Genomic DNA, 26,052 nt, shown 5'->3' with positions numbered 1-26,052 from the left:
AAGCGCCTTTTTAGAAGTGCTTGCTAAGATTGAAGTGGGAGGATTTGAACTTCTGCTCTGAATAAGAGGTGTGGGGGTGGGGACTTGGTTGAAAGAAATGCAGCAACATCTTAACTATATTAGAGTTGATGCCAACTGACAATGTGACTTTAAAAAACCGACAACATTTATAAGCCCAGATGCAGTGGAATCTTTTTCCTTCCTTTTGTGTAGAAGAACTATGTGAGATTAGTAGCTGAACGTTGCCCACTGTCCTGTGTCAGTAGATGTAAGTATGTGGGATTCACTGTGGGGTTTTCTCTTTCTCCCCTCATTTTGTTAAGCTGCAAGTGCTTAGCAAGGGAAGATTTGGCACTGCAAGAATGGAAGGATTAATTCAAGAGCTAATCCTTAGTGGTTTCTTAGTATTTCCTTTTCCTTGAAATTTGTTTTATATAATCAGCAGAATGAATCCTTTCTGAAAACTCTGCAGTATGTACACAGAGGATTCTAAAGCAAACACTAGGTATTAGATTCCATATGAAACTTTCCCCCCCAGCAGGATACAATGCAGTTTGGAAGTTACTTTCCACATGTGCCAGCAACTTCACTGCTTAATTCGCAAGAAATTTATCATTACCCAAAATGGTGGACTTTTTGTTGCAGAATTTACATGGAAATAGAAGTACATATGCCCGAGATGGGTGGGGGAAGACATAAAAGTGAGCAAAGTAAACTAATGTGAAATTTGTAAATTTGAAAAACTCACTCATAACCTTTGTACCTTCCATCCAGACAACCAAAAAGCATTGTCAGAATTCAAGGGCACATTGTAGCCTAGCAAAAATACATGGGCTGTGAAACAGGGCCAGTGAAGGCTGTGTCCTGGTGAGAGTTTTGAAGGCCAGCTGGAGAAGCCTGGTGGCCCCTGGCCCACAGATTCCCCATCCATGATGTAGCCCCAAATACTTTAAAATCTGTTTCTGGTTTTGATCATGCCTTTGTATTGATTTGGTCTTAATGGTAGATACATTGCAAAAGTTGGTAGCATGCAATGGGGACAGAGAGGATTACAACCAACAAATAGTATAATATTATTCCTATGCACCCCTTATAAAGAAATGAAATAAAAAATTGGCTTTTCTTGGTCACTAAATGCCAAAATAATTCTATCTCACTGATGTGTTCTCCTTTTTACCTGAAAGTATTCAAACTGAACCAGTTTCTTTATAAATTTGTGGCCTCAGCAACTGCTGACTTAAATTGTTGGATTAAATCTGCATGAACAGACGTTTGTCAAAGCAGCAGTTACCAACTCAATGTTAAGTGAATCATCTTTAGAAGATTAAGTGTTCTGTGGGAGAAAAGTGGAAAGAGAATTTGAAATCTTTGTGTTGGTAACCATATAGCTGTAGCTGGTAGTGCACTTTTCATAAGCAGGCCTGGGGGCGGTTTCCTGCATCTCTAAATTAAAGAAAGAAGCTACACTTAGCAGAATGCACAATATTTCAAAACTGATTGCTTCTCCTTATGTTTCCTTAAAAAAAAAAATCAAATGGCTGCCACATTCCAGGCTAAATTAATACAGTTGTGGATGGCTGTGTTCAGATGTCACTCTAAACTATGGTTTGGCATAACCTAATCTCCTCCCACACTCTGTCTTCCCTTCTCATCTCAGATGTCTGAGAGGAGGAATTTAGAAGCTTTTGCATCAACTTTAGGTTAACCACTGTTTATTGTCTTATCTGGAATTGTGGTTAATCTTAATTATGGTTAAGTTTAACAAGCCAACTTCAGAAACCATGTTTTAAACATGGCTTGTTTGAAACTAACCATAATTAAGATTACAGTCTGTCAGGTATAGAAGGCACAACAAGCTATGGATAATCAAAGCAGAAGTGAAATATATCAAACTCCTCTTCCTGAGTGTTCAGGGGGAAAGTAGGTGGAGTACAGGAGCCCAGGAAAAGGCTATGTTCATTCATGTCTTGCTAAACTAATGATGTCCAAATGCAGCCAATATATTGTATTTGTATTTTATTTTATTGAAAAAGCTTGGTCTCCAAAAAAAATTAATCCCCACATAAATCTTTTTATTTTCTTGGGTGAAATTATCTTTGTGTGACATGTTTCTATAGATGTGTTTATGAGGAATGGTTTTGGATTTGTTTGCAAATTGTGAAAATTGTCTGCTACTTCATATCTGTGGTCTGGAAATAAACAACAGGGGTGGTGATAATCTTCCTTCCCTGCTGTGATGTTCCAGAGGTCTCTAGTTTGTCAGTGCTGGACTAGATGCAGCTCACACTCCAGTATGGCAGTTATTGTATTCACAGGGATTCTTGTAGTGTCCTTTCAAGTGGGTAATGCCCCGAGTTTTGTTTTCAGACCTAATTCCTATGTTAACCTGATGTAAAGGAAAACCGCAAGTTGCTTCAGTTCTTTTAAAAAATAAATAAATCCAGAAGAGGACACAGAAACACGACCATAATTACCACAGTCATCAATGTGAGGAGGAGACCATTGAAAAAAAAGGGAAGAGGATCTGAGGAAATATTCTGCTGCTCCCATGTTTAACAGAATTGAATTTTTGTATAGCTACACTTTGATGTTTATGTACTATATAATAATGCTGCCATTTTTAGGATGTTGCTAATGTAATTTACTATTTACGTCTTTGCACTCTGCAACTGTTTTTAGCTTTTGGCTTTATTGTTTATTCTTTGACACACTATTGAAATGAAATATTCTTGAAATATTTGTTGAAATTGTTTAATATGTCAGTGTCACTGCTGTGTGGCGCCGTTTATTATTTTTGTAGTTTCTGTTTTGCTGTGCTGCAAACCACTCTGGGTGCAGTTTTTTGTGGAGAATTGGGATACAAATTAAACAGTAGTAACTTGTTGTGATCATGTGGTGTCCTTTGAGAATCTGCCTGCTCCTTTTGGTTTCCCAAAACTCCAGTATTTCTAAAGATGTTTACAGTTTTTAGTAAATGTCTTACTGTCTAGGGTTGCCATATGTCTGGGATTTCCCGGACATGTCCTTTTGCGGGGGGCCAGTGCACCCATCCGGGCAGATTTTTGCATTTTTCATGGATTGTCTGGGTTTGGGGGTTTAAAATTTATTTTATTTTTTATTGGGCACATGCATACTCAGAAGGCTCTGTGCCCTGGAACAGGAAGCACTCCATCATGTGGCCTTCCACGGCCTTCCCAGGGCCACACTAGGCCCTGAATCGCTCCCAGCAGGCCTTGCACGGAGATGCAGGGTGTGGGGGGGGGGGGGTCCAGGATTTTGCTCTTCAGAATGTGGCAGCCCTATTACTGTCTGTAAATTGATTGAAGTTATATTATTAAAATTGCCTGTAAAAATTTATGTTCCTGCCCAGTACTGGCTAATTAAGAAAATACATATTCATTCATTTTATCTGGCTTTTTAAGGCAGCAATGGACAAGCCAGTTCATCAACGATTGTTTGTGACAAGAATCCTGCATTACTTTGAAAGTGATACCTTTTTTCCAGAAATTGATTTAGAAAAATACAGGCTTCTACCTAGGTAAGTATTCTGTGAACAGTAATCTCTCTTATTCATCTGAAGCTTTACTATTAGTGGCATAACAAAATACTTCCCAAGTTAATTTATGCTGATGTAAAACCTGAAAAGAAATATTAGAACCAACAATATGTGAAGGACAAAATAATCTCTTCACGTTCCTTTCAGCTTAGTCAAATATGTAATTATTATTTTTATCAAACTACAAGCAATGCTTTCTCTCTACATAGTTTCCCAGGTGTCCCTGCTGATATTCAAGAAGAGAATGGAATTCAGTACAAATTTGAAGTGTATGAAAAGAGCATCTAAACTTCACCTGATGTGACAACTCTGCTCAAAACAAGCTTCTTAATTTAATCCATTTTGCAGAATAAACGCTCCACTCCCTCATGTGCTTTCCACGTTGCTTCTCCCCGACAACTGCAGATGCTGAGAATCAGACAGAGGGAGCACCAGGCTCTCATTTGCCCTCCCAGTGATCAAAATTACATGGGAGTAAGCTCCACTGAAATAAATGAACCAAGTCTCTTTCATGTAGTATTCATCTCTGGCTCACTCTTCAGGCTAATGCAAGTTCTGTTGGTGGAAAGGCTTCCTCACGACAAGCACAATACAGTGTAGAAACTACAATGAAAAAGTTGTCTCCTAATGTATGTGAGACTTCCATAAGTCCACCAAAAAATGCATTCCATGTTTATGGCTGACAGAATAAATCATGGGTTTGTTTTTGTTGTGTTTTGAATTTCATCTTCTTGTATGAATACTCTCTTGGACTACAACTCCCTTCAGCTCCAACCAGCCACTGGTCAATGCATAAGTTTTAGTTTCCAGCCATTAACTCACATTAAATTTCAATTTTCTGGCAATGGCTCAAACCTTAGGTCTCATCAATTTCATGCTTAAAATTGAAGTGGAGTTTTTTTCTGCTGTTGATAGTTTTTTTTATGAAAACCAAGAAAAAAGTAAGTTGCTAGGCAGCAGTCACTTTGCTTATGAATCACTGCCTGGAGTAATTACCAGTGCTAAGAAGTTACTATAATCTCCATTAAGAAATTTTAAAAGTGAGTAATTTACCATCAACTTGTGTTGGTCAATCTTTCCACAGAATCCTACAGAATAGGGGGGGGGAAATGACAATTAGTGAAATTGTCTTAAACATTCTCTGGATTCTCTATCTGATACATAGTCTCTCCCCCCCCCCCCTCAGCTGCTCTAACAGAACACTGTTGTCAAATTATTTTCCATAACACGTTTTTACTCCACCACCCTGGTACCATCTTCCATTTAGTGCTCTTTTTGTAATTTTAGAGCAAGCCTTTGTTCAGTTTGGTGCTGAACTTATATCAACACGTAAAAGTATATATACAAAATCCCAAGTTGTACAAAATGTGTTTTGTTACACTCAACCATAACATCCCAGTTTACTTAAGAGTCCAAAGGTGGTGAGGCAGACCCTACACCTTTCCACCCTAATTGAGGCAGATTTTACTGCTAATACCGGGGATCCAAAAAACCTGAAGCAATGGTGGCTTGGATGATCTCCCAAATGCCAGGAACCACTCCCCCCCCCCCCAAAAAAACTCCCTCTTTTCCTTTTTCCTTTCAAAGTGCTGTCTCCACCCACTTCTGGCTAGCTGTACCCACAGCCAATCAAGGTGAAGCTCTTGCTTAGCATACTGAGAATTTTGCCTGTATTGTTCCATCAAACTCTGATTTACCTGGGCCACCTGTCACAGATGCACCTGATATTTTAAAATAAAAAATCATCTATGGCTTTAAAAATAAATTATTATACTAAATAGAGTTCAACCCTTTTTATTTTTCTGGAGTTCAAAAATGACTTATGAACTGATGTTCATCAATGTAATTTAAGTCCTGGGGGATAAATGCCTAAATTGGATTTCAGTACTGATATTAATATGTCACTGTGTAGTAGTAAGAATGTCAGATGTGTAACTGCATTGAGATTATTTGTGACAAAGGGTGATATAGAAATGCATTGAATAAATAAAGTAAATTTGTGGCGTTCACACGGGGTCCCCGGTCGTTTAACGGACTATTGGTCCCTGTGCCACCACAGTACCGCTGACACCAACCAGGTCCTCCCTGGTAAATCACTGAGTCCAGTCAGGTTTTTGAAATTGAACCAAAAAGAACGTTTATTTCTTACACAGTTACAAGCTTATGGTTTCAAATACAGTACTTCGCTTAAGTTCTCAGAATCAGGGGCGTCGCTGGGGAGGGGCGGTACGCCCCCAGTATCAGGGTGACAAGCAGCGGGTGGGGGTGACAAGCGGCGGCCCCTCCCACCACTCCCACGTGCCGCCGCTCCCTCCGTCACCCAGCAGCACATGGAAGGGGTGCTTTCCGCTGCTTTTTTCGGCGGGGGGGGCGTCAAACTTGTCACCCCCTCCTCGCTGGCCACCCCCCCTGCCGAAAAAAAACCGCGGGGGGGGCGGGGAAAGGAAGCAGAGCCGGCGCATTCAAGCGCCGGCTCTGCTTCTTTTTTCCCCTTTCCACCACTTTTTTTCGGCGGGGGGGGTCGACTAGCGAGGGAGGGTGTCACGCTTGTCACCCCCTCCTCGCTGGATACCACCCACCGCCGAAAAAAAAGCCTCGGAAAGGGGGAAATTCCCCCTTTCTGCACCCACGTGTGTCGTGACGTCATGATGACGTCACGACGCACGCGTCGTGCCCCTCCCCCAGGGGGGTTCCTCTGCGCTGCCGCCGCCCCCAGCAGCGCAGAGGCTAGCAACGCCACTGCTCAGAATATCCTGTCAATATCTCTTTGCTAGCTCCTATACTGGCCTATACCTTCCACCCACACAGGATCCCAATCGAACCAACCACCTCTCAACTGAAACACTCTCTCAAACAACTGACTCACTTTACTTTACTGAACTCACAGACTGGACTGACTCTAAAAACCCCTGTGCTTCAATCTCATACACAGTTGACTCCGCCCTCTGGGTTTTCACTGGACAGCAGGTTTGATCATCTCATGGATGAGTCTGGCCTCTCATTGTTCTGTATACATCACATTGAATAATAATGCCCATAGGCCTGAAGCTCTTTCAAAACTAGTAGCTTTCTAAAGTACATGCCATAGCAATGTAAGGAATGTATGCACAATCCCTATTACCATTTCCGCTAAGGCTCCAAGTACATGACATAAAAAAGAATGAACTGGCCAATTTCACACTAGTTGGCGTTAAGGCACAATGAATTGTTTCAGCTCCTGTACATTGTTCAAGAATGCAATGCACTTTAGGTGGGCTGATTTAGAAACAGGAATATATTTTATAGGGACCTAAATTAGCTCTTTACTACACTCACTACTGCTGCTGTTCCAGCTTTTCCCAGCCATTTAACTTTTATTCTTGTTAGGGTTATTCGAGGTAGGGGTGATCAGTTATTTGATTTTATACCAGTATATAGACACAAGCGAAGGTGGATAAAAGAGAGAGCCTGTTATATGTGTGCATGGAGGTATGACAATGGCAACATCTGGAAAAAAGGGGGCTACAGTTACCCATTAAATGGCCACCACTGTACATAGGGAAAAGCAGTGTGCTAATCAGACTCTCCAAAATTTTGCTGAAGACTGGCATATTTCAATTGAATCACCAGTCTACTTTTGGAACTGTAACGCAGACCAGCTGGTTTCAGCTTTCTTGCTAGTTCTACTATTAAACAATATTTAATTTTTAAGCTGTTTAGAACACTTTGTTCCCAGGGAAGCATGAATGAGGGGGATTAAATTATATCTGTATTATACTTTTCTTAGTGACTGGTAATTATATTGTCACTCATTGTGCCATGCTATTCACTGCACTTAGCTGCACAGAGAACTGGGGAAAATGGTTTTATTTTTCCTGTTCTACAACAAGAAGCTGACTCAAAGCTACTTTTAAAGTATCTAACTGATGCCAGTGGGGCTACTTGTGAGAAAAGAAAGGGCAACATTCTGGAGATGAATAATTTCCCAACATAATCAGCAAAACACAAAACAAGAGTTTGCTGGTATAGTTAAAACTGCTACATCCACATCCGACAAGAATGGCTACAGCTCCATTGGGGAGGGGGGACTTCCAGGCCACAAGTGCAAGACATCAAGAATAAATGTATATTTATCTGAAATCCTACAGCTTCTGAAAACAACATGCAAGAAATTCATTGTATTTTAATATTTTGCTGGAAGCCGCCCAGAGTGGCTGGGGAAACCCAGCCAGATGGGTGGGGTATAAATAATAAATTATTATATTATATTAATCACACATTGCACCACTACCACTAAGTAGCATGACATACCGACCCCACATAATGGATAAGGGTAGCTTAGATGAAGGAGTGATAGATTTATGGTTTGAGAAAACTTTTTATAACATTGTAAACAGACAAAATATTTGTGGCAAGCGCTTTTGAGAGATAGATCCCATCTCAGATCTAGGAAGAGGTCACTAAGCAGCTACCAGTAAGTGCATATATAGTGAAAATTTAGGGGGGGTGTAATCACATGGGATGTTATTCACTCTAAGCTGGTTGCCACTGGTGATTTATAGGCATATCAAAATCAGAAAAGCATACCTAAGGAGGGCACAATTCCTTCCTGTAGAAAGCCATTTGTAGCATTTCTTCAGCCCAGGTATTGAGTCTTTATTATTTGGCTTTATTATTGGTGGTTCAAACTGAACGTTCCCTCTGTAGTTAATCAACCTATTTGTGTAATGCAACACATATTTGAACCCTCTAAAGTTTATCTTGTTCCCAATTCCTTCTGTTGGAAAACCTTACATTTGCCATGCCACTGACCCTTGGTTAAATATCCAAATGAGTCATTTGGGTGCACCTCTATTATATATGTGTAGATGATAACACATGGTAACAACTATGTGCTCTAGCTAACTATTTATTCTTGCTGGATGTGTCCCCTCGCTTTCCTCAAGCTGCTCTCCCACAAATACAGGATTCATCACTCATCCTAGTCCATGCTCTTGGTTTCCCCCCTGTGGAGTTGTTAACCTTCTTTTTCCAAGCAGTTCCCTGTACCTTAGCAAGCTCCAAGAGAGAGACAGCTATGTAGCAGGTAAAGGTGTTCCTAACATGGATTTGGTGCCACAATGTTCACTACACATGCTACCCTGCTATTTACAAAGTCCAAGGCATAGGAGCCCCAGTGAGCTGGCAGCCCCTGCATGTATGTCTTTCCTTTTCAAACTTTGCTGTGTGGTGTAGGCTCTCATTCCTCCCCTTTGTGTGCTGTGCTCCAAAACGGGCTGCAAGGAACAGAAGGGAATTTGAACTCCTGCCTGTTAGTGCATTTGGGGACTTAACATAATTGGGTTATGCTGGCTAGCTGCCTGGCTGGCTGGGATGGAATGGGGTTCTGTGGCATTGCCTTGCATGTTGTGTCCATGGTGATGCAGGGGTACCGGTAGGTGCTAGGGGATGTCTCCATTGCTACAAGTTCGTTTGACCACATACATGTATGAACAACCTATCTGTGGTCCAGCAGTCTTGTGACTGGTGTGCACTGGGGGCATGTCTACCATTTGTACACTTACAGGTGGGTAGCCGTGTTGGTCTGCCATAGTCAAAACAAAATCGAAAATTCTTTCTAGTAGCACCTTAGAGACCAACTGAGTTTGTTCCTGGTATGAGCTTTCGTGTGCATTTGTACACTGTTTTACACGGTAGATTCTGGCTCTGTGCTTTGCTGTGCTGTGCTGTGCTATGCTGTGTTGTGCTGTGCTGTGCTTTGCTGTGCTTTGCTTTGCTTTGCTTTGCTTTGCTTTGCTTTGCTTTGCTTTGCTTTGCTTTGCTTTGCTTTGCTTTGCTTTGCTTTGCTTTGCTTTGCTTTGCTTTGCTCCTCTCCTCTCCTCTCCTCTCCTCTCCTCTCCTTGACTGAGTATGCACTGTAGTGGTGGAAATGTCTTTGGTCCAAGCATAATGTGAGTTAAAAATTGTGGTATAAAAAGTTTCTCTGAACTTCTCACTGCTTGAATAACTGAGAACATAAAGCAGTATTGTAGATCAAATTTCCTTTAAACTCTCTGGCTACATACCATAAGTAGAGACAACAACGCATTTGCTATCTCGTTCCTAAATTCAGTATTTCATATTCCTGCAGATAAAAGAAATAATTGTTCCATGTTTACTGTTCCAGAGCATGGCTTCTCTGATTGAATACTGCTGTAAAAACATTTTTGGCATTAAAACTTGAGCACATGCTCTTAGGTGGGTTTAAAATACAAGCCTTTCAAAACAGATGGTAATCTTAAAAGTATTGACACGTGTAGTTTTATCTTTAACTTAAAAAACTAAAAGGACAAGCAATCACACAGAGTGGGGTGTTTTGTAACGTGGCGCAGCATTTTCTCCTATCATTGATTAAAATGAGCTACCCAGTGCTGTGGTATCTACAGTAATATTTTATTCTTCAACATTATTCAGTAGTAGTACACTACAATGTACTACAGTGCACACAGTCCAAAAGGATAAAATGAGGCTAATATCATAAATAAAACACTTAAAATGTCTGTCCATCCAAGATGAAATGATAATGAAAACGCCTTCCAACTTCTTAACTTTTTCGTTACATTAACTATGCACACTATTTGTCAGCCATGATTTGAACCCATTGTTGAAGGTAGGGAATCTGAATCGATAGAATATTATTTCTGCCTATAGGAAGGGTTTACTATAGGCAGTTAAAACATCTTAATGTTGGCATCACATTCACTTCTGCAATTAAAAAGAAGCTTTATAACTTATTCTGTGCATGTACAGTATATTTTCTAAATGGGTATCACTAAAGGACCAATGTCACTATAGTCCTGTTCCATGTAAGCACACAAATATGTGATGGCAACATGGGCAACTGTTTGTGTAGCATGATGTCCTAGCTGTTCTGTCATGTTGAACACTTTCTGGTTTTTAAGGACAACTCTACCAAGAACTAAGCAATGCAGAACTACAGTACTGGTACTGCCAAAATGGTCAAAGAGAATGAATGACTGGCATTTTCAATCTGAGCAATCAGTTGTTCCCATCACTTTTAAAATTGGGAATCTGCAGCATATTAACGCATTGCTTCACAGATTGTCTCCATCATACAAAAGCCTTCATGTCAGCTTCTCTGAAGCTTCTCCCATTATTTAATTAGCGTGGCATAAATGTGGCAGGCAGATTAAGCAAATGTGTAGGAGAGCTACTTTATTCCATGGTAGCAATGCTGTCCCCACCAGCAACCTTGATAAAATATCCAGAAGTGTATATGCCACCTACTTGCCTTACATAATCCCAGCAACAACAGGCCAAAGAAGAGTGGTAACCTTTCCAAAAGAGTGGGTGTGTTGCGTATTCATTTCCCAGGCTGTTCAATAAAGAAACAGTATTAGTAATGTGGGTGGTATGTGAAGAAAGGAGGAAGCGAGACAGAGGATGAGATGGCATAAGTGTCCTTGGATGTTTTCATACTGTGGACTTCTTTGTTATCTTTGTTTATATCTGTGCCTTATTCAGGTAGAGAGCTCAGAGTCATGGTAACATGGTATGATTTGCCTTCAAACTATTTTTGTTTGTAACAATTATTCAACTGTTAGGGCTGAGTTAAGTATTATATTCACAAGCTACAGAATAAGGGTCCTGAGAAACTGGGTTTTGGGATAAAAGTATGCAGGAAATGTCAGACACTTTTAAAATGACTGATAAGATAGGAAAAGCCCTCCTGGATCAGGCCAGTGGCCCAACTAATCCAGCATCCTGTTCTCACAGTGGCTGACCAGATGCCTGTGGGAAGCCCACAATTTAAGAAGGGTATTGACAAGCTGGGATGTGTGCAGAGGAGGGCAACCAATATGGTCACGAGTCTGGAAGCCAAGCCTTATGAGGAATGAGTGAAGGAGCTGTGTATATTTAGCCTGGTAAAGAGGAGATAGAGGAGATATGATAGCCATCTTCAAATATCTTAAGGGTTGTCACATGCAAGATGGAGAAAGCTTGTTTTCTCCTGCTCTGGAGGGTAGGGCACTAACCAATGTCTTAAAGTTACAAGAAAGGAGATTCCACCGTTCCTATGGCCACTGTCAGGCATCAGGGAATCCAACCCCCCCCCCCATGGTAGGCGCCAGGAAGAGATAAGACAAGGAAAGTTCTTACCAATGTATTTTATTCAATATTCACAGAGAGAGGCTTAGAAATGCAGCCTCTTGGAGTAATGGTGTTGCTCCAAGTAAATCTCCACCCCCCCCCCCACTTCTCTCCACTTCCTCAATCATCAACAGCACCACTCACTGTACGGTGGCCGCTTAGGGTCATTTGTCTCTGAGCCCTTTGCTCTCCTACTTTCAATGGCCGTCAGGTTCTGGGAGAAGGGGGGGTCTGGAATGCTTTCTAGTGATAACATGTCAGCCAGCTGCTCTGGCTCTCCCATTCTCCCAACTCTTCTGCCTCTTCCTCTCCCATTATTTCCCAGCTTTGTTCTTCATCTGCCTCTGAGCTACAACCTCCTGCAAACCACTGTTGTAAATCTATACTGTCTTCCTCTTTTCTGGAAGGTTCAGGCTGGGGAGGCGGTCTCCACTCCTCCTCTGTCCAGTCCCTGACAGCCAGTGAGAGCCACACACAGAGTAACCTAGTGAGCCATAAAAAGAGCATGTACTGGTGCATATCATTGTTCCACAGTAGTTCAGTATGTTGCAAGAGAAATGTGGTTGCACAGACCATAGTAAATGGTGAATTGTCATTGGTAGGTGAAAGAAACTATAGTTGGATAGGGTTAAGGATTCCCTGGGTAGATTGGCAAGTTGGAAGTGAATACTTATTTTGTTACATTGATCATGCAACATCATGCTGAGGGGCATGCTAACTTCTTTCATTGCAGGAAACAGATGACTAATAATGACACACCATTCCAAACAGAAATAATCAGCTTCTGTATCAAGGCCCAGTGGCAGCACTAGAGGAAAAAAGAATACTGAGGAATTGCAGAAGATAGGTGGAAATAACAAGAGATGTTTATTAGAGGGCAAGCTCTCTTTTGCATGCATGGTGCTCTGCAGTGTGGGCAAAGGGGAGTTGTATTTTATTTCAGTGGCACTCACCCACTGTTAGTCCAACACAGTAGCACCTCAGATTGCCACACTCTCCAACAGATTTTCTTGGAATCAATCACCACAGTGCAAGAATAGTAAATCAGATACCGGTAATACTGTTAGTTGTAGAGATTCTAAAGACCCAGGCAAAGCACACAGAACATCGGGGATTACTCTGAACAGTTGAGAAAATTGCCTGCTTCATCCAGCAGCTGGGATAACTTCCTCTTGTACATAGTGACTTGGAATATTAAGCTCTGCTGTAATTGGCGAATCTCTATTATCTCTAGGCCTCCTTGAGTCATGCCTGATGTTTCCCTGATTCAGTTTTCCTGGAGATTGCAGGCACCACTCTTGTTTGCTCAGGTGATTACTAATAAATAAGCCTACTGAAATGGTATGCCTATCTGACACTGGGCTTTAGGAAGAGCTTGGGTTGGCAATTCAACATGAGTACTTTGTGCTTCTTTATACACAAGAAATGGTTTTGCAAATCCGGCCACCTTATTCTGCAGGTCGGAGAACAGAATAGGAGACAAGAGGGCATATTTAGACAATTTATATGCCACTTAATTTAAACTGTCTCTTAAGTGATAGCTCAGCAAATACAATATAGATAAAATCAGTTAAAAACTTAACTATGCAATCAGAAATTACTTTAAAATTCTGCTGCAATAAAACAGTCTTCAATAGGCACCAGGCATCCAACAGAGTGGGGTCTGATCTTAGCTGGATGGGAGTTCCATGAAATTGGGCCCACAATACTGAACACACAGCCCTTGGTGGATGCAAATCATGCATCCAAGCCATGAGAGGCACTACAGAAACTTCCCCAAAGACCTCAGTGATTGGGTAGAGATATAAGGCATCAGGCAGTCGCTAAACTATCCTGGACCCCAAGTTTTTAAGAGCCTTGTAAATTAATACAATAAACTTGAACCTAGACCAGTCGTGTGTGGACAGTGAGTGCAGGCTTTTAAGCATGGGAGTTATATGCTGGTGATAGTCTGTCCCCAGCAGTAAAAGCAGAAACTACTAAACAAAGAGTCTCCAGCTGGATGCTGAAAAGATTAGATCATCTCCACAAACACCATAGACAGGACAGGGGAGACAGGCAACCACATTAATGATCCTTCAGTTAAAAAGGTGGTTTTCACGTCAGGTCGGAACCCTTTTTTGTACAGACAGAGATATCTGTAACTATCCTATTGCCTGCAGTTTAACATGCACACCAGGCAGCTTGTGAGCATCTGCTGCAGTAACCTTTCATCTCTCGTGTATATTTCAAGATTGATTCAGACATTTCAATAAGCAAGGAAAGGAGAAGATTAAACTGTAACGAGCAATGCAGGGATATCACATACTGGCAAGATGTGTCACCTTTACCAAATATGATAGCTTTACATTTACATACACAGGGATTTTGCCATGAGGACAATTCCAATAAGCTTTTCCACCCAACCATGCATTCCAAAGTAGTTATCCCTCCTATGAGAGGACTGCATTATGCACCTGTCAATCTTACAACCACTGAAAAAGAAACAGACAACTTAATGGAAGACTGGACAAAATATCACTAGGCAGCTGCACCTTCTAGCATGGGATGAAAACCTTATTCTCTGGGGTAAAGTGTTGGCTGCAGCATACAAATGGTAAGAGAAGTACCCACCCACCCACCCCCTGTCTCATACACACAACCACATCCATTTACAAATGCAGGGCTCCTGGTTGGTGTGTGCGTGTGTGTGTTGGTAAAGTGATGATTTCAGCAGAGGTCTGTCTCCATGTTCTGATCTAACCCATGAATTTTAATGTTTGGGCAAGTGGTCCAAAGCAGAGCACAATGGCCGGCTTTTTCTTGACAAAAGCTTTATTAGCAGTACTTTATTATCTATGTGTTTTATCCCGCTTTCCAAACAAATGTTGTCTCTCAAACTGTCTCACAACAATGGGGAAAAGGAAGGAGACAGGACCTGCCACCAACCTTACAAACTAAAAAGGCAAAGACACCCAAAGTGGGAGAAGCTGCCTTTGACAGTTTTCTGCCCGGCAGCAACTCAACAGATGCAACTATCTTCTCGCCAACTGCGTAGGAGGGAAAGTCTGCACCTGTTGAACTTCTGCCTGGCGCGCAGCTCTTAAAGGACCTCTGGGGTGGGGAGGGGAGATGTCAAACCTAAGAGGCCGCAGTCTTATTACTGTATACATGTTTCCTCGGGAATGCGCTCTCCACTGACTCCAGGAAGACCTGCTTTCCAGCTAACGTAGGCGTTGGCTGCACGCCGCAAATCCGACTAGATGCATGGAGTAGACTCTGCCTCGCGAGCTTCCCTGAGGAGGGACAGAGCGCGCGCGCGCTACCGCCGCCTCCGCTGGATTCCCACCTTCTGCAAGAGCAAGCCCACCTTGCCGGCAGTTGGCTAGTTCCGCGCGGGCGAGCAGGCAAGCAAGCAGGCAACAGACGCCCTTGGACAACCGGGGGGGGGGGGGGACTAGCGTCGAGGCAGCGGGTCCTTAGAGCCCGAGCTCAGCAGCGCGTGGGTGGCGCGCCCAAGAGGTGGGTGAAGCCGCCCCAGCGCTGCTGACAGCCGCTTCTCCAGAGCAGGGGCGCTGCCTGCCTTCCAGCCGAGCGGAGGCGTTTCTTCCCCCTCACTCCCCGCTGTTGCCTCAAAGAGCTGCCGCTACTGGAGAACTAAGAAGACCGAATTCCTGCGCAGAGAAGAGCCCCGTGCTACAGAAGTCAGCTCTCCCGCTCGGCGTACCTCAGCTGCCGGCTCCTCAAGCAGGTAAAGCGGGCGGAGGGAAGACTTGGAGATTGGTGGGTGGACCCCGGGCCTCTTGCCTTCCTACCTGAAGGCAGAACAACTTGCCTCACCCAGCGGTGCCTTGACGTGGTGGCGCCGCTGCTGCATTTTGGCGAGCGCGCCTGGCGACTCTGCACAGCTATGCCGCCCTGGGCGATTTTTTCCCGCCAGCGACGCGCCCTTCGAGCGTCGGGACGGCTGTGCGCGAGTGTGAGGGGTCTCCCGAGGGCGTGCAAAGGGGGCAGGCAACAGGGAGTAGGGGGTGCAATCCGTGTCATATATTGCCTGCGGGCTGTTCACCTAGGCGAACTTATTTGGAAGCACGACCCATTGACTTCAGTAGCGCTGGCTCCTAAATAGGCATATAGTCTGGAATAGGCTCGCTGCTGGCTTGCAAAAGTGTGCAGTCCGACACCGTTTCTTTACTAGCAGTGTTCGGATTCCCAGTTCCGTTTTTGCAACCACACACTTCCGAAATATTTTAAAAATCTCAAATACTCTGGACTAAAATGAATGGAGTTACTTCAGTGTTGCTGGGTTGTTGTTTTTTTGTACCGCACGACTGCGGTCACGCTGACACGGAGAAAAGCATACAAATTGCAGTGTTCCAATTAGCAGTTACATTTAAATAAAACGAAATTACTTTTTATTGTTTATGGGATGCCGTGGTGAAATGGAGCAGACTGTTGTGTGGTACTGAGCAAGGCTGACTTTTGCCAGGTTACAAATTGGGTGGAGTGGAGAATTAATTTTCTGTAAAAGAGTGCCTCTGAATTTTTATTTCCTAAGAAAATAGAAAGATCAGTGCTATTTATTTATTTATTTTTATAAAAACAACTAACCTTGTATGGTGCACACAGCATAGTAGTGATATGTATTTATTGATAAGGAAGCTCCAGGAAGGCTGCAATATTATGCACACTCACCTGCGAGTAAGCCCCACTTAGATAGCAAGTCCGTTCAGCAGCCCAATAAAAGAGGGGGTCACTCACCATGCACTGTGTTGATTATGCAGGACAGGGCTTACCTGCCCCCTCCCCTCGCCTCAATATTTTATTCATGTTGGCCCCACTGTCAGTAAGTATGCATAGATTTGGGCTGCATATTTTATGGGACTTACTCCCTGGTATGGGACGCGGGTGGCGCTGTGGGTTAAACAACAGAACCTAGGGCTTACCGATCAGAAGGTCGGCGGTTTGAATCCCCGCAACGGGGTGAGCTCCCCTTGCTCGTCCCTGCTGCTCCTGCCAACCTAGCAGTTCAAAAGCACAAATTGCAAGTAGATAAATAGGTACCGCTCTGGCAGGAAGGCAAATGGCATTTCCATGCGCTGCTCTGGTTCACCAGAAGCGGCTTAGTCATGCTGGCCACATGACCCGGAAGCTGTACGCCAGCTCCCTTGGCCAATAAAGCGAGATGAGCACCGCAACCCCAGAGTCATCCACGACTAGACCTAGCGGTCGGGGTCCCTTTACCTTTACTTTACTCCCTGGTATGTATGCCTTAGAGCATACTGGGTATATATATATATTTATTACATTTCTGTCCCACCTTTATCCTCATAACAATCCCGCATGTGGCATAGGCCAAGCAGAGAGGCAATGACTGACCCAAGGTAACCCAATGAGCTTAGGAAGGGCTGTAGTTCAGTGGCAGAGCACCTGCTTTGCATAACAAAGGTCCCAGGTCCAATCTCCAGGAAGGGTTGGAAATGTATGATGCCAAGCTCAATAGACCAATGAACTGACTTGGTATAAGGTGGTTTCTTATATTCCTATAAACACCCATGGCTGAGTAGTCTCCTGAGTCCTAGTCCAACACTAACCACTACTCAGCTTCTCTCAACCTATGCTTTACAGAAGTATATTCTTCTGGTTTCAGTTGGGCTTACTCTTAGGACTGAAGCCTCACAAAAGAGTAAGGATGCATCCTAAGCTGGTTTCTAGTTGCCAACCAAGAGGTATGTGGTGGTAATTACAATGAGAACCTGTTGTTCAAGCACCTTTGGGTTGTGATAGCATGGCCCATCACCCCCCACTCCCTACTTAATTTTTTATATAACATTTTATGTATAATCTTAACAACAGAGGACTTTACAACCAAAATAAACTTTTACAACAGAAGATTTTACAACCAAAATAAACCAAGATAGAAGCAATAACATGACCCTCATGTTTTCATTTGTACTAAATTCTTCTCAGATTTCCTTATTTTACTATTCTTTAACTTAAATCTTCTTCTTTTACTTCTTGTTTTTAACCTCCTAAATTGCATATTTGTCCTCTACAATTTTCCAATTGCTGCCTTATACCTCCTTCCCCCTTTACCCATTACTTCCCTTCACCCATGTGCGATCTTCTCTTCATACTGTTATTTCTTGTTGTGTTGTCAGCTATTACATTTGTTTTTCTGTTTGTATTGTATTATTCTCTTGTACCCCCACTCCCTACTTAAGTGGTCCTCTAGTAAGCAACTTGCTGACCATAAGCATACTAGAAACACTCAATACATCCTCTCTGATTTTCCTTATTCTTCCATGCCTTCCTAACTGTAAATTTTAACATAATTCACGAGACTTATGGAAACAATTATTGGATAAGAAAGCAAACTCTGGGTATGACTCAGGCCAAAGTGGAGTACTAATTTATATATTCTTTTTTTTTTAGTGTGAGAGCTGGAGTTGCAATGGGAAAGTATCAGGTAGAGAAAGATTTAAGCAACCTCCTTCCTGATACTTCTCCAATCTAAATAACTATATTTCAAAGCTGCTTTTCCTGTCAGAGTTCTGTTAAGTACATATAATGCATTATTTCAGCCTTTAGTGCCAGGTCAACTTGAGGAATACAAGGTAAATGCACTGCTGCATGCAGACAGAGGTGTGTGTGTGTGTGTTGCAAAATTAGAATGTTCTGTTTAATGGAGGCTCCCATTTTTTCATCTTCCTGTTACTAAATGAAAATATATATTAGATTCTTAATTATCTTTCCTGTTTGTCTCCACATTAGGCAACATTTCCAACAGCTGCAGTCTTCAAAAACAGAGAAGATGGAAGAAGTCATAGAGCTTTCACCTGATGGAAACTCTCTGATAAAAGCGGTCTATCAAAGCAGACTTCGTCTCACAAGGCTGTTGCTAGAAGGTGGGGCCTACATTAACGAAAGTAATGACCGTGGTGAAACCCCTTTGATGATTGCTTGTAAGACAAAGCATGTGGACCATCAGAGTGTTAGCAAAGTCAAAATGGTGAAGTACCTCCTGGAGAATAAGGCAGATCCAAACATACAGGACAAAACTGGGAAGACAGCCTTAATGCATGCTTGCTTGCAGAAGGCTGGCCCTGAAGTGGTTTCTCTACTGCTTAAAAGTGGAGCAGACATAAGTCTGCAAGACCATTCTGGCAATTCAGTTCTTGTTTACTCAGTGAATTCAGAGGACAAGGAAACCCTCAAAGTTCTCCTAGATGCTTGCAAAGCAAGGGGGAAAGAAGTCATAATCATTACGAAAGACAGGTCTCCATCTGGGAGGCAGAGAATTAAGCAGTACTTAAATGTTCCTCCTCCTGACACAGATGAAGCTCATTCTTCAAGTTCTTGCACTTCCCCATCAGATGTAGAAATCAAAACATCTCCCTCACCACAGTCAAACTCAAAGGAGACAGAAAAGGGTCTCTTTAACTTTAAAGAACCTGATCATTCCGGAAGAAAGGAAGATGCCCCTGAACCACATTCTCCTTCAAGAAAACCCAACTTGGCACACACAGGGCCTCAGATGCAGCACGTATATTCTGAACCTTGGATGAAGCCTTCCTCCTCACTTTTCGATCAGAATCAAATATCCCCTTTACAAGAAGAGCTTCAGGACATAACTCCAGAGGAAGAATTGTGTTTTAAAATCAACAGCCTGGCTCTGTCCAAGAGATTTATCACCAGACACCACAGCATTGATATAAAGGATACTCTTAATTTCTTGAAAAACTTTGAGCAAACTGCCTCAAGAAAAATGTCGTATGATGAGATAAATTCAGAGGCACTCTTTGGTGAGACTTACCACAATAGGAGCGAAGCTGCAGCAGATCAGAGCGAAGCTCCTGTAGACCAGAATCCAGATTCCGCCCAAATGACCTTTGTTTCCACTTTGAAAAACATTGTTCAAAGAAGAAATCTGGGGGCAAATCACTACAGTTCCGATTCACAGCTAACAACCAGCTTAAGCCCTCTTACTGAAGACAGCAAATCGCTTCTAGGGAAGAAAAAGCTTCTCTCCCCGTCTCCATCGTTGTCATTGAGTTCCAGAGAACTGATAGAAAACATGCCTCCCAGTTTCTTGAGCAGGAGAAATCATGCCATTTTAGAGAGGCGGGGTTCAGATCACACTGCCCTGACCAGACCTTGTTTTCTTCCCCCTTTAAATGTGAACCCTCATCCCCCAATCCCTGATATCTGTAAGATTAATACAGTGGTTTCTTGTGGACAAAAACCCCTAATTCCAACAGCACCCATTTACCCCAAAGACTTCAAAAGTAAAACACTCTTGACAAGGAGGCAATCATTACAAACTGAACAGATCAAACAGCTGGTAAATTTTTAGTTGATTACTGGGCAACAGTGGCATACAACTTGTACACACTAACAAGTATTATTTTGGAATGTGAAAGTGGCTGGACTGGACTGTAGCAACACCACCCCCAACTCTTCATTGAACATCAGCCTTGAGGTTGAGCTGCAAAAATGTTCTGGTTAGTTGCAGAGGAATAATTGCAAAATATTGCTACCTTCATTGTAACTCCATAATAAAAGGAGAAAACAATGAATATGGTTCTACGTTGTCTGCATAGATAATACAAACCAGAATTTTCTGATGAGGCATTCTAGGGTTTGCAAATACTAGGCCCAGTCTCTTACAGCAAGTTTACTAATGCCTTATCTACAGTATGTGACTGTTTTTAAACAGCTGTTACAGAACTAAATCATATATTGTGCAACAGACAGTTCAGCTATACAATGGGAACAACCCAATACATAGTGAGAATGTGTTCAAGCCCATTGATTTCAATAGGTTTAGTCATGCCTAATTCTGTGCTGGATTATGTCTAGTGTCTATTATTCTTACATTAATGTATCCTCTCTTGAAAGGTTGAAAACATCTAAAGAGAAGTGAATGAATTGAATGAAGGAAAACTATAAAGCTTTAGCAACAACTAGGGGGTGGGGAGCCAGGACACGTACGAACAATAGAAAACACAACATTTTACAAAAGTATTGCATCCAATTTATAACAGATGGAAGAGCTGCCGTAAAATCCAACAAACGTCTCCAGTTTTGCAGAGTGAATGTTTTTCTGTTTAAATTTTGGAAGCTTTTGTTGTTTGTCCATCTTGAGTATTTATTTAATACATTTTGGGCAGAGGAGCAACCACGGAAGTAATGAAGATATATTGGTGTCATTTTACTGCATTAAACTCTAGCTTATCCTGCTTTTTTTTGGTTTTTTAATCCCCAAACACTTTCTTTACCTCTGGCCACATTCTTGAATTTATAGGATTCGATGGATTGTGGGAATCTTTTGTGATAGATGCTTAAATAATATAGTCGTTAGGGTGAGGATTCACTATGAGGAGAAAAGTGGGAAGAAAGGGAGCTCTATGTGCACCAAACAGTAATTTATTATACTTAATATGTTTCAATTACAATCTTTTTCAGGGTGTTGTAATCAGAAAGTGTTCTCAAAGTGTTCTTTGAGAACATAAAGCATTATTGTTTTACTGTATCCCTGACACACATTTTAATCAAAACATATTGAGCCTGTTAAATGTTTTGTGCACTTAGAGGTATCTCCTTCACCAGGTCTTGCATTTGTTCCTTCCTTTCTTTTCTCCCTTAAAGTCTCAAAGGAACTGGGGAAGACAGAGAGAAGCAGCAACGGCATGAGACAAAGAAGGGAAGGTGAGTCCCCTCCCCATTACTTTTGCTGCTGTCATCTACCTCCTCCGAATTAGCAAGCTGCTCTTTGCAATGACAACTGATTGTATGCAATCAATTCTCATGTGACTTCTCTCCAATTGTGTGTATTTGTGTGAGCATGCATGGATCATTAAAACAGGATCTTGGCAAAATTGGGCATTATCATGGAGTGCTTGGCAGACAAGTTTCTTTGATGTGCACTTTGGCAGGAACTATGTACTCTGGGATTATGAAAAAGAAGCTGCCACCAAAATGTCAGCTAGGGTGGAGACGAATCAGAAGGTAATGGAAAAAATGGTGAGAGAGACAGTATTTGTTTGAGGCTGTGGGAGAGATGATCCATTGTGGGGCAGGGAGGGCTGGTCCAAGACATTTTGGCACCTGAGGCAAACCGTAAAATGGCACTTCCCCTCCCTGCCAGGGAAGAAGAGGGAAGTGAAGATCAACATCAGGAACAAATGGGGAATAAAGATCAACATCACTTCTGGATCCTACCATCTGAGTTGGTTGCCTCACCTTGCCTCATGGGTGGACTGGCTTTGGGAATGGGAGTGTGTTAGAAAAAACTAGCCAAAACACTGGCTATAGACCTCCAGTAGTTATTGTTACAATTCAAGTGTGATAAAGGCATAATGATCTCACTTCTTTCCCCTTTGAAAGCAGTTACACAGCCCGTCTGCCCCCAGTTCTGGTTTATGTAGCTTCTGGTGCCACTAAATGGGGATGCGCATTAAAACACAAATTCAATTCAACATACCTGAAAGAGTGTCTGCACCCCCATCATTCAGCCTGGACACTGAGGTCCAGTTCTGAGGGCCTTCTGCTTGTTCCCTCACTGCAGTAAAGTTACAGGGAACCAGACAACCAGACAGAGGGTCTTCTCGGTAGTGGCACCTGCCCTGTGAACACCCTCCCATCAGATGTCAAATAATTACATGGCTTTCTGAAGACAGCCCTGTATTGGGAAGTTTTTAATGTTTGATGTCTCACTGTGTTTTTTACGTTATGTTGGGAGCTGCCCAGCCAGAAGGGTGGGGTATAAGTAATAAAGTATTAATATTAATATTAATATTCATGCAGCATAGACCTTGCTAAATTGGGGCAGGTGTTTTTTTTTATATCTTTGCTGCACATCTTTCGCATCCTACAGACATTTGCTATGAAAAGCAGCTCTGTTGTTTACTTGTGTTTTATTGGAGTGGAAAAGAGTGCTGATATTGTAAATGTCAGCATTAGCGTTTTGTACTGGAACAGTTCCTGTGAAACATTTATCAGATTTCTGTGTTCGCTGATAACTGGCACTATGTTGTTACTTAAAATGTTTTGTGGCTTTAATCTTTCATTAATTTCTGATCTAATCAGAAAGCAAATGTTACTGACTGAAGGCCCTGAATAATTAACAATATTCTGTTCAGGGAGGCTAGTAGTGCTTTGGCTTACTTGCTTATACAAAGACAGTAGATCCATAGTAAAGAAGACAGCTACAGTATTCTATACTAATATGCAGCTATACAATGTTTCTGTTACAAACAGATTCTCATCAGTATCCAGGTTCTCACTTAGCCTCTTCACCTGTTATTTCCACCAACTCCAAGGCTGTCTCCAAAACAGTGCTTTAACCAGCATCCCATGCTGTCTCATGTTCTTGTCTCATATTCTTGTCTTCTTGAGACAAGAACATGAGACAGCATGGGATGCTGGGTAAAGCACTGTTTTGGAGACAGCCTTGGAGTTGGTGGAAATAACAGGTGAAGAGGCTAAGTGAGAATGGGAATATATCCCCCCCCCATGTCTGCCATTTCAAAAAGAACAGGGTGATCTGAGGAGGGAAGCCATGAATGAACCGCCACCCCTGGTCTCCATAGAACCTATAGCAGAAAACAACAGCACTATTGAACAAAATGGGGGAGGTTGTAAGGTTAGTGGGGCTTCTTATCCCAGGCAAATCTGCTTCCTTTCCTTCCTAATAAAGTACAGTAGAGTAAAACATTCCAGATAGTAGTGCTGAATGAATTATAAATGAGCATTTATAATTATGACTCATTTCGCTAATGAGTTTGATAGTTTTTTATTATTGGAAAAGATCTGATATTGCAATGCATTGTGATGTTTGTAATATTTTGAGCAGGGTTCTGTCCCCCACCCCCCATTATACTCCTGAATGATTGGCAATTGCCTTTGGCTAAACAATAAATGGGAGTTGAACCGTCAAATATCAACTGGTACCACCCAAATAGGAGATGGTAAAAATTGTATTAACCTCTTAAGTATTTGAGTCAATTTTTAAAGCAAAGCAGCTGTCAAAGATAGGACTGCAAATTCTAATTTGAGCGTTTATTGCACTAATTAAGATAGTTTTAATTGTTTTACAATTTTTTTATTATTTGTAAATGTATTGCTTTGCTACTTTGCTGCCCTGGGTTTGTTTGGAAGGAAGGGTGTATCAGAAATTTAAATTAAATAATAACAACCAATTAAACAATATGGGATCAACCTAGATAAAAGCCATAGTAGCGTGTGTAATTTGGGGGGGGGGGGAGCTGTCCTCCTGACACCATCATTAGTGCTGCTAAATGGGACTAGGGCTGAGCTGGGATGATGTGAGTGTAACGGTGGAAGCACTGGATTGCCTCTGACTACCCTTCCACTGCATCCATATAACCCAAAACATAGCAAGACTTGAGTGTAGCTAATATGTCTAGTTACTTCGTGCACTTTTTGAAACACTGCATTATGTGTTCCTACTTTGAAAACAAGGCTATAACAGATATCACGGCTCAAGAATGCCCCCCCCCCTTTAAAAGATGAATCGGGTATATTAAAATAATTGTTGACTCCTGACGTATTATGAAACGACAAAGGCAAATCATAAGCTTCAACAGGTATTTTTTGGAAACTACTGATATTGGAAAATGACACCCACAGCCATTAATTTCAGTTAGGCTGACTGTTCTTCCATGGTGTGTTCATATTTGTTCACTGACGTATGTCCCATTATGCAGCCACAGATGTGATTCAATCCGTCTTGACTTCCAGCTGTGGGTGTCATGGGCTGAGGCAGTCCTATGACTGCTGATGACACGCTTGTATAGCTGTTTGCATGCTAGGCTTGAGAAGTTACTCACAGTACAAAAACATACAAATAATGCCAGACCTCATAGATACCTGCATTTGCCATCAACATTTATAAAAACACCCACAGTTGAAAATCAGTAAGTAATAGATAAAAGTGGTAGTTACAATGAGCAGATAGAATAAGAATGGTACCAGGAAGCTAGTGAAACTTCTTACATTGAGCAAGAATTTTCCCTAGGGGGTGTACCACCAAACCCAGTGCCCAACCCAAATAAAAGCATTTGGTCTGGGAGGAAAACTCAGTAGTGCCTCATAACCCCCTCTTTAAAATTAGCAACTTAAATATTTTTTACATTCACCTGGTAAGTTCTATATTACATCTCAGAAAGATGTTGCACCTACTTGGTTTTGGAATATGCAGCCCAAGCTTTCAAAGAAAAAGGATTTTGAGAAAATATTGACCAGGCCCCCTAAGTTGCATTGCAAACACACAAAACAGTATCCTCCTCGAAATGAAAATCTTTGTTATAATCTTTATTTTTCATAATCAAGGTAGGAACATATGCACAGAAATTTATTTTTGTTTGGGAAGTTATTTTATATCTGAAGCAGTCTTAAATAATCACTCCATTTGTAGTTTGTGTTTTTTTCTCTAATAGAATAGATCATGTTTATCTACCGGTAATTATGATAAGTACTAGTCATACTAGTTGCCTCATTTGAGGGCTGTTAACCTGCAAGTTCTCCAGATGCACAGTATGTGTAGATATGTCAATCTTACCCCTGGCGTCCACATGTTGAGTGGATCATTGCAAAGGAGACTACCTGATTAGGGTCTTATTAGATAGAGCAAGGACCTGACGTGTACAACTGTAGCACATGGGCTCCTTTTAAAATGGTCTGCTGAGTGTGTGGAAAACAGGGGGCAACTTTACCGTTCCCCTTCATGCACATATCATAAAGTGCTTGAAGTAAACATCTATTTGATCCCGCCCCCATATTGTACAATATTTATATACCTGTATATGATAAATTTTGTAAAATAACTTCCTTACAAAGACTGAAATGTAGTACCAGTAGCCTTCAGGAAACTTTCTCATGCTTTTATTTATGAGTATGTAATTTATTTTTATAAATTGATGTTTTGGGATAAACCTGTAATTCCACATGTAAATCATGTATCTGGTATGAATTCATACATGGGTTCTCTACTGCCTAACCGCCCCCTCCCAACATTTATGTAGAAGTATGTACATTTTCAAATGGATAGGCATATATTTAAGAGAAAAGAGCTTACCTTGACTCATTCCAATCTGCTCCCTGAACACTGTGTAAACAGATGCAAATGTGGGCAGTTCAATGTCATCCAAGGGTTTGACATTTCAGGTTATAAGAAAAAGGATTAAGGGAATAATGAGTTTTCCAATATCAAAACCACTGTCATAAAAAGAGATGGGAGAATTGTTCTCTTTGAAACAAAGAGAAATTCACCTTGCAGCGAAGCAAATGTAGGTTGGAAATTGCCACAGAATTTATCTAATGCATTTCAAAATGAAACAGTATGAGTTCCTTTTTCAGTTGTG

At 41.8% G+C, this 26,052-nt stretch overlaps 1 protein-coding gene and 1 long non-coding RNA gene across 7 annotated transcripts in view; one reads left to right on the top strand and one right to left on the bottom strand.

Annotated features, from left to right (window-relative positions):
• DHFR (dihydrofolate reductase) overlaps positions 1–20,886 on the top strand; it is a 32,431-nt gene extending 11,545 nt beyond the window's left edge. The window contains exons 2-3 of one of the 6 annotated variants that reach the window (XM_033164310.1): positions 3,427–3,538; positions 18,440–20,886. In XM_033164310.1, coding sequence (XP_033020201.1) covers positions 3,429–3,538; positions 18,440–20,021 — 1,692 coding nt within the window. In that variant the 5' untranslated portion in view covers positions 3,427–3,428 and the 3' untranslated portion in view covers positions 20,022–20,886. The other 5 variants (XM_033164309.1, XM_033164308.1, XM_033164314.1 and 2 more) reach the window with 5 other exon arrangements.
• LOC117055008 lies at positions 20,002–26,052 on the bottom strand. The gene is made up of 2 exons (XR_004427562.1): positions 25,767–26,052; positions 20,002–20,153 (listed from the first exon to the last, which is right to left on the bottom strand). It is a non-coding gene; the product is annotated as an uncharacterized LOC117055008 (long non-coding RNA).

The sequence above is a fragment of the Lacerta agilis genome, chromosome 11 (assembly GCF_009819535.1).
Source record: "Lacerta agilis isolate rLacAgi1 chromosome 11, rLacAgi1.pri, whole genome shotgun sequence".
Lineage (NCBI taxonomy): Eukaryota > Metazoa > Chordata > Lepidosauria > Squamata > Lacertidae > Lacerta > Lacerta agilis.
Note: the sequence above shows the minus strand (reverse complement) of the source record. Positions and strands in the feature narration are given on the sequence as shown.